General features: G+C 32.8%; 1 protein-coding gene across 1 annotated transcript; it reads left to right on the top strand.

Moving 5' to 3' along the window:
• The first annotated feature begins 9,205 nt into the window (after window positions 1–9,205).
• On the top strand, window positions 9,206–9,655 carry LOC149243118 (uncharacterized). The gene has a single exon (XM_089371124.1). It carries the CDS (start codon window positions 9,206–9,208, stop codon window positions 9,653–9,655), a length of 450 nt encoding a protein of 149 aa, XP_089227250.1.
• The last annotated feature ends 415 nt before the right edge of the window (window positions 9,656–10,070 follow it).

The raw sequence follows: 10,070 nt of genomic DNA, 5'->3' as shown, positions 1-10,070 counted from the left end.
TGAGGAATTCTCTGCCCTTAAATCCTTAAATCAGAACAAAGATATTGTCATTCTGAAGGCTGACAACGGAGGGGCTGTGGTCATACTTAACAAGGAAGATTACCATAAGAAGATGTTAGATCATCTTTACAATAGTGGCAGTTATAAAAAATTCCCAAGAACCCTCTAAACACGATTTCTAGGACAGTGGCTCTCGCCATCAAGTCTAGTAGCTCTGTCAGTTCCTTGTGCCACAAACTCATTGAGAGCAGTCCCATTACTCCTAGGATCTATGGGTTACCAAAGATTCACAAAGAAGGGGCCCCTTTGAGGCCTATCATCAACACCATTGGTGGTTCGACCTACCTTCTAGCTAAGTTCCTTGCCCTTAAACTTAAGCCCTTGTTTGGCCGCACTGAGTCCTTCATGAAAGACTTTGCATCCTTCATTAAGGAGCTTAAGGATATTAAACTTAACCCTAAGGACATTCTCGTCAGCTTTGATGTGGTCTCCCTATATACTTGCATCCATATAAAGGAGGCCTTGGAAGTGATCTATCACCTAACAGATCTCGATACCGCGCATCTGGTTGAGATCTGTCTCACTTCTACTTTCTTCTGTTTTGAGGGTGAGTTCTTTGAACAGACCTATGGTGCTACCATGGGCTCCCCCATTTCCCCTATTGTTGCGAATATTTTTATGGAAGATTTCAAAGCCAAAGCTTTAGCCTCGGCTCGTCTCCTTCCCAAGCTATGGAAAAGGTATGTAGATGACACTAATGTCATCTGGTCACATGGCCAAGAGGAGCTGGATCTCTTCTTCAATCACCTCAACTGTCAGTCCTCTGCCATTAAGTTCACCATGGAAAAAGAGGTCAATGGTTGCCTCCCTTTCCTGGATATTCTTATATCTAAGAATAAGGACGGCTCTCTCTCCCACTCAGTGTTCCGGAAGAAAACACACACTGAGCAGTATCTTCATGCCGATTCCCATCATTTCCCTGCTCAAAAGATGGGTGTTCTTAACACCCTCACTACTCGTGCCCTTAGGATTTCTGATAATGAGAGCTTTGATAAGGAGAGATCCCATCTCCTTAATGTCTTTGTGGAGAATGGCTATAGTAGGCGCCTAGGTCAGAAGGCTTTCCTTAAAGCCTCTAAAAATGCGTTAATTAAAAAAGAACCGAAGGAGCGCCGACTAGGTGTCCATCTTCCCTATGTCCAAGGAACCACGGACAAGATTGCTCGGATCCTTAAGAGGTATGATATTCCCTCAACCTTTAGGCCCCTCAACACCATTCGTAAATCCCTCCGATCGGTGAAAGATCCCATTGACCCTAAGGACATGAAGGGTGTCTACTTGATCCCTTGTTCTTGTGGGACCCCCTATATCAGGGAAACATGGCGCTCCATCCATCAGAGGATCAACGAACATGTAGCTGACCTAAGACATGGGAGAACCAAGTCTTCAGCGTTAGCAGAGCATGCGGAAAAGACCAAGCATCAGGTTTGTATAGAGGAGGCCAAGGTTGTTGCCAAAGTTGCTCAGTTCCATCATCGTAAATTCAAGGAAGCTATTGAGATTGAAAGAAGGCCTAACAATCTCAATAGAGATGACGGCTGGAAGATTAGTAGTTGTTGGATCCTTGCCCTTTCGTCCTAGTCTTTCTTTTCTCCCCCCCCCCCCTTTTTATCCTTTTCAAGCTTTCGTTGTTCCCCCTGGAGCCTTCCTTCCTCCTAGGGTTTATCCTTCTTGCTCTGTGGTTTTTTAATGGTCTTTTTCCTATCCTTCTCCTTCTTTTTATTTTGTGTCGCTCTTTCTATTTATTTTTCCTGATAGTTATTAATAAATATTATCTTAACTAATATTCTTTATTAAATAACACGCTCCCCCTCCCCGCCCGGCCACCTTTTTTTTTTTTTTTTAGGTATACTTATATATATATGTGTGTGTGTGTGTGTGTATTATTATCATTTCATTTATTTTTTTATTTTTTTATTTCTTTTATTTTTATTTTTATTTTTATTCGGATATATTTATTTATTTATTATTTTATCTATTTAATTATTTATTTATTTTATTTTATTTTTTATTTTTTTCAACTAACTTTAACCTTTACCAACTACGTTCTTAATTAAATTCATTTATTTTATTTTATATATTTATATTTATTTATTTATTTTTTGTTTAGTTATTTATTTATTTAATTTTAACTTATTATTATTGTCTCGTTCTAATATATATTTATTCTAACTATTATCTTAAAATTACCTTATATATATTTATATTAAAAGAAATGTCTTCCATATAACTAAATCCCATTTAAATTACAAATAACTTATAATTTTTAATTATTAAATGATACATTTTTAACTAACTATTAACTTAAACACCAATTAAAATTATTTTATTTATTTTATTTATTTTATATATATATTTTAAAGGTATGGTCACCAAATATAACTAGCTTCCTTTAAATTATAAAAATGATTTTATGACTTTGGTCCCTAAGTCAAAATTAGCCGTTGGAGGCTCTGCTCATACTATTTAACATGCAAAGCTGGATCTATTTCTTCAACTTGTCCTGACGATGAACCACACTGGTCGGTTCGAAACACGTCGACAAAGGTCTTTCTACATGTAATTTACGCCGAAGTTCTTCTTATAAATATTATGGATCATAGAAGCCTCAATTCAAGAAAGCATTTTTATAAAGTGTTAGAGAAAATGCAAATCCTAGTTGCCATTAAAGGGGAATACACCAATTACCTACATCACTGGTGTGATTTAGGGGAAGCTTGTATGGTATGGTATATAAATACCGTAATTTATGGAAACATGACTACTTTAAGATTCTATTAGACGCACATACCTTTTTATACAAAAACATGTCATTAAGGAAATGCATGAGAAGTGGGTACTTATTAGTTTCTGATATGATTATTCTAAAGTGACAATGTTCTTTCAAGAGCCGCCCTTTTTTGGCTATATGGAAGATATTTTTGTATGGAGGGTCCTCTCTATTCGGATCCGTATGATTGTGATGACCCTTTTGCGCATTACATTCAACCATTCACATATCTTTAGTTGGGATTCAATGTGAACACTAGTACATGGGACCTTAGCTTATGGATGATTTTTTTGAACTACTTCAACATTGAGACCAACAATTGTACACATGACCTTCGTTTAGTGACTAGATTCTTTGACTACTTTAGGAGACCACTCCTTGTACATGTGATTTTGGCTTATGGACAACCTTTTTAAACAACTTCAATGTTGTGGTTATCACTTGTACATGTGACCTTGGTGTCCTTCATTAGTTCAAAGCGTCATCAACACTCATACATGGAACCCTAGCTTATGCTGGTACATCATGGCTACAAGAGTTGAGGAAAACATTCCTTAAAAAGGGATGGGATGTTGGTATCCTGGTATAATAGAGACCTCTAGACCCCATTCAAATTAATAATAAAATAAGTATGATGACCAATTAAAATGATGTTAACTAAGTTACACTCATTTACTAATTAACACAAGCAAATGTAATCTAACCCATTAAAAAACTACTAAATAATTAATATTTAGTTATGATTAAAAATATTTTAATTTAAAAATTATATCTTGCTTTTATTAACCTCTTTTTAACTACTTAATGAATTTAAAATTAAAATAAATATACATAAATAATGTTTAAATAATTTTTAACCCAATACTTCATCATTTTATCCTTTAATATCATTTCCACACTCTTCATTATTATCCTTGCGGCTAGGCATGAATATTGCATTAGATTTTTTGTCAAACTATATTAGTTTGGCTCTAACCAAAAATTTAATGTAATATTTTTATAGTTTAACATTGGAGAATAATTTTTTTATTTTTTTTTAAATAATTTAATTTATTTATAATCAATTTAATTGGCTATTAAATTGAACATGTTATTGCCTAGTACTTTAAAATTTGTGTGTTAATTAAAAACCAAAAATACAAAAATCCAACCGTACCAATTATATTAATATTATAATAATAATGATCCAATGACTTAACCTCACTTAAAAACAACCCACAACCTAACCTGACATGTAAATATGCGAAAACAGATTTTGGAATTGGTTCAGCCTGCAAACCCTATGAAAACCGGAACAAAAGATTAGGCTACCAAGGAATTGGTTCAACCTGCAAACCCCATGAAAACCAAAACAATAAAATAGGCTACGAAATCAGTACTTAAAGGTTACCCTAACTGCTAAGTGTGAAAGCCAGAAAACTATGATGGAAAAAGATACTTAGCACAGTTTCTCTGTTAATTGCGTAGTCTAACGAGGTGGAGGAGTTGTTTGGAAAGTTGTGGAAATTCTAGTTATATTTAGAGAAAATCCAGCAAGGGTTTTTGTAAATCCAAGTTATAGTTGTTAAACTTCAAAATTTTAGGTCTCTTAGACTTTTTTGATAGTGCTGAATTCATTTTCACCATAAAAACATGATTCAAACACTGTCTCTACATGATCTATTGAAATTTTTTTTGTCCAAATTCCAACCACTTTTGACCATCCAACCATTCCTCCACCTCGTTAAGCGACTCCGAAATTAATAAATATCAACCTATCATTTCATGCCGTGTCGGTGAACATGAATTTAATGTTTCATGCAGTGCCAGTGAACAGGTATTTAATGCAAGTTATAAAAAAAATCCATAAATGCATTTCACATTTTCTATGGCATAGATGTGTTAGTGCAACATACCTTTCCAAATAATTTAATTCGTGCAATATACTTTTCTAAAGAATTTAATAGCCCTGACCCAAGTTACAACTAAAAAGGAATTTGCGGTCACACTTGTACAAATCCCAATAGTGGGGCTCAGAAAGATTTATTATTTAATCAATATCATTAATATCATTGTTAACTTCGTAAATATATTTAAATTTAAATTTAAATGTTATATTTATTTTTTTAAGACATATTTTATACGATAATTACATAAAAAATTATTTGCAGAACTAATAAGATGATATAGTAATTTATTTTTATAATAAATTTATTTAATAAACAATTTTCACATTTCATATTAATTAGGCAGTGAGTTTAAAATAAACACTTAAATTCTAAATGAAGGTGGTTAACACCATAATCTAGAGCATGAGGAGCTTTTACATTTGATTCAACAATAACCTTGTAGAGGAAGTAACTTTGACTTGGTAATAATTTGTTTAAATGATTAAATCATTTTTTATTTATAAGTTGGTATACCATTTCAATTTTAATTAATTATTATTAATATATTTTAAATTTTATAATAAATTTATTAAATATTCAATTTTATTTTTTTTCAATAAGTTTTAAATAAATACCTTAATTATATGTTAACAAAGTATATTGAAATTTTATTAAAACAAATTAGGGATCAAATTGATTTTCATACACAGTGAGTTTTTTTGTAATGGCATGTTTCAAAATTGATGGATTAAATTTTTTGGTTGGGGCCTTTGAAACCAAGTGTGGTTCATCATTAAGACCATGAAGAGGCAGACCATGACAAAGGCTTAAATAGAGAGCGACAAAGGTTTAAATAGAGAGCAATGTAGAGATATAGTTTCAAGTAACGACTATATTTGAACAATAATGTTTAAATTATAATATTAATTTATTAATATATTAAAAACAAATAGTATTAAGTCATGGCTATATTAAAAGGCTAGTTTTTTTTTTTTTTTTTTTAATTAGGTAACCGTTATATTAAATGGCCAGTTTTTGAAAAATAATATTTAAATTAATTTTTTAAACCCAAATATTACTAGTTCTTCAAAAATAATATTTAAATAATAATATTAGTTTATTACTTTATTAAAATATTAATATGTAACAACTATATTAAAAGGCTAAGTTTTGAAAAATAATATTTAAATTAATTTATTAAAACCAAATATTACTAATGTTTGAAAAGTAATATTTAAACTGTGATATTAGTTTATTAATTTATTAAAAACAAATATTAATTAATAAGTTAAAATATTATTTTTTTAATATTTTATTTTAAGTATATAGAGATTAATTTTTTTGTATATTTATAAAATTTTAATTAAAAATAATATTATATATTATTATTACTAATTAATTAAATAAATTATTATATTTTTTAAAAATATTTTTAATAAATTATTTTCTTAATTAATTAATTAAATTAAAATTTGAAATTATCTTATTTTTTCACACCATCTAAAATAAATATTTTTTAAATTATTCTTTTACATAATTATCATTAATTGAATTTATATACTTAAAACAATAATATAAATTAAATACAATAAAAAAAATCAATCTTTCTCTTATCGCTTTGCAATATGTATTATTATTATTTTTTTAATTCAAATTTTAATTTTATGGTTATAATGAGAGATTTTGTGAACAATCATCTCTTTTGTGTTAATTAATGGAATTTCAAACATTAACAATTTTGCATTTTTAAATTCATTTTTATCTTTTCACATTTACATAAGATAATTATAAATTAACATACAAATCATCAAATAATAAATGACATAATCTGAAAATTAACAAATAATGTTATCTATCTTATAGGAGTATATTTCAAAACAATTTGGTTGTTGTGTAATTTTGAATACCATGATTCAGTTTTCAACCAATGCAATATAAGTGTGCCTTTCCATTGTCAAACATGAGTCTCAAAGATACATTTTACCACTGCATTTACAAATCATAGTAACTAGTTCTTTTAATATATTGATAGTTTCATTATATATTTTACTGAGCTACAAAGATAAGCAACTATATTCTATGGGGCATTGAACCGTACCCTTCTATGTTTGATGAAAATCAAAATGTTGCCCTTTTCTCTGAAGTCACTGAGGACGAATTACTGGCGACGATGAAATCCTTCCAGAAAGACAAATGCTCGAGGCCGGATGGGTGGTCTATCAACTTCTTTATTCATTTCTTTGACTTGTTTAAGGATGACATTTTAAAAATGGTTGAGGATTCAAGATTAAATGGTAATATTTGTCATCGAATTACCTCCACTTATATTGCTCTGATTCCTAAGAAGATACATTCTACATCCTTATCTGATTATCGACCAATTTCTTTATGTAACGTTCTATACAAGACAATCTCAAAAATCATTACTATCAGAATAAGGAATGTATTATCTATGCATCTGTCCCCGGAACAACACGGTTTTCTCAAGGATAGGAACATCTTGGACGCGGTGACCCTTACTCAAGAATCACTTCATTCTATACATACTAGGAAACTAGATGTTGCTATATTAAAAATAGATCTAAAAAAGGCGTATGACAACATGGACTGGGGCTTTATCAGATGTCTTCTAGCGAAGGTTGGACTTGATTACAGGTGTTCCAGATGGATCATGGCGTGCGTGGAGGAGGTAAATTATGTTGTCTTGATCAACGAATATCCTACTCCTTTTTTTAAAGCAGCTAGGGGGCTTAGGCAAGGATGTTCCTTGTCTCCACTCCTATTCATCCTAGTAATGGATTCTCTCAGCCTCCATATCAAGAGGGTGATTCAGCAAAATCTCTGCCGGCCTCTTCCTATATGCAGAGGGATATTCTTATCCCATAATTTGTTCGTCGATGATATTCTCATAACTGCAATTTTGTGCAGAGCAACCAAGATGTGCTTACATGAGATCTTGGTAAGATTCCAATGCGCCACTGGAATGTTTATTAACGAAGGGAAATCTTCATTTCATGTTGAAGACATAAACGGGGTTCTGATTCCTTTCCTTACTCAACTTTTCAACATCAGAGCTATTCCACTTCGGAATGGGCTCAAATATTTTGGTTTCAATATGAAAGCAGTTGGATATAGAGTGGCAGATTGGTCTTGGATTGCAGACCATTTTTACAAGAAAATTGCATCATGGGGATATATATGTTTATCTAAAGGAGGGTGCATGATCCTGACTCAAACTGTTCTTGTTCAAACAATGGTCTATTGGGTGTACCTGTATTATATTCCATCTGCTATAATTAACAATTTGAACAGGATGATTGCGAATTTTATTTGGGGATGCAACAAAGACCAGTATAAGTTCCACTTAACCAAACTTTCTATGCTGGCGCACCCAAAACATATGGGAGGTTGGGGCATATTAGATTTATCACATTTCAGGAAGGCATTGCTTTGCAAATAGATGTGGAAAGCATTAATGGGCGACTCACTGTGGAGCTCGGCCATTCGCCAAATACATAGACAACAAGGACATGTCTTATTGGATCAGGGAAAATCACATTGGATCCTCACTTGGATCTGCTATTTGGAGGGGCTTCGGGAAATTGGAACCATATTTCAGGCAAAATCTAATTTGGAAATTTCAGACTGGAGCTGAGATTATGATAGGAAGGGACGAATTTGCTGGAGGCGCTGGAAAAATAACTATATCTCCTCGTTTATTAAGATTGCTTCATAACAGGGGTATCTTTTTCTGGGCTAGCGCCATTCGAAAATGGGAAGGAGCCATCCCCATATGGAAAACAGCGAACGAATTGCAGCTCCGAGATGACATGGAGGTTCAATGGAATTCTATTGTGACAGCGCTGAGCGCTCACGAAATATATCGCTCTGCGGATAAATATTTTCTCATATGGAAGGGTCTGGGGGCTCCTCGACAGTACAGGTAAAACATATATATATGCAGCTTCTACTCTCTGAGGACAACAATGTTGGAGACATCTTTCCCTTTCCTTTTTGGAAATCAGGATGCCCCACAAAGATCATTATCTTTGCATGGCTGGTGTATCACAATAGAAATCTCACTTGGGAAAATTTACAAAAACGAAATTGGCACGGGCCTGCCATATGCCCTCTATGCAGAAGAGACTCTGAAAACAATATGCATCTTTTTTTCACTTGCCCATAGGTGCAGCTTATCTGGCAGAATCTTGCTGGCCACTATGGTTTCACGCTATGCTCCTTCCCATCCATTACAGAAGCATTCAAAAGTTGTTGCTCCATGAAAAAAGAATGGTGGGCCATCCCATTATTGACCATTTGGGCCATTTGGAAGTGGAGAAATGGCAGGATCTTCAACTCAAAAAAGGAATCTAACATTTCCGTAACTGCATCTATTATATCTCTATACAATGCCCTTGACTTGTCTGGACAGAACAGGAACAGGAAAAAAAGAAGTCAAATGGCTTCAACAAATAGGAACAGTATTGGAAGAAGATCCATAGCATCGATGACCACAGTTTCTCCATGCGCATACTTCGATGGAGCTGCTCAACATGGGATATGTGCATGTGGTGTATACATTAAAATAGCAGATGACCAGGCTATTGAAATTTATTGGAATGCTGGACCGGGGTCCAATAACAAAGCTGAGGCGGTGGCATTAGCGGGTCTTCTATCCTTTTGTAACTTTCTTGACATTCCGATTTTGCAAATCTATGGAGACTCGAGGATAATAACTGATCATGTTTTGTCAAAACACAACATAAGAAACATTCATCTTGCTGGATGGCTGGACAAGATTGCAGCTATATGGAACAACAAGAAGGACTATACGATTTCACACATTGACAGGAACAAAAACAAAAAAGCTGATGCATTATCCAAAATGGGTCTAACTTCTCCCCATGGCGTTTGGAGGATGCAGATCAAAACGGACAACAATTGCTTCCAGATCTAGGACTTTTGTCTTCCAGGTATATAATTCTTAAGCTATGGAAAATTTTCTGGTATGTTTCCTACACGTGCTCATACAATGGCTTATGTCATAAGCGAAGGTATGCATATATAATTTTGCTGACATGGTAATCTTTTTGTTTTCCTATATCTGTTGATCATAAGTATCTAAATCTACTCAAACATTATGTTGTATATAAAGGACATCTTTCAAATGTTTTTGTTAATACTCTAGATGTGGCGTGGCCCACACAACAACTTAAACAAATGGCAATATTATCCGAATATGTATGTTTATATTTGAATATAATAAAAATATACAGCTTTTTTTTCGTGCTGAAAAAAAAAACAGAGAAACAACTATATAACACTTTTTTGAATTTTTGAAATATATGTAATAAAGTTTAACCCAATATTTC

Source organism: Pinus tabuliformis, chromosome 8, assembly GCF_031772625.1.
Source record: "Pinus tabuliformis cultivar Carrire ecotype Pingquan chromosome 8, CPIR1, whole genome shotgun sequence".
Lineage (NCBI taxonomy): Eukaryota > Viridiplantae > Streptophyta > Pinopsida > Pinales > Pinaceae > Pinus > Pinus tabuliformis.
The sequence above is the reverse complement of the archived record's forward strand: the minus strand, read 5'-3'. Positions and strand labels throughout refer to the sequence as shown.

Excerpts from the sequence above, each read along its gene's own strand:
- LOC149243118 (XM_089371124.1), top strand. The coding sequence starts at position 9,206 with ATGACCACAGTTTCTCCATGCGCATACTTCGATGGAGCTGCTCAACAT.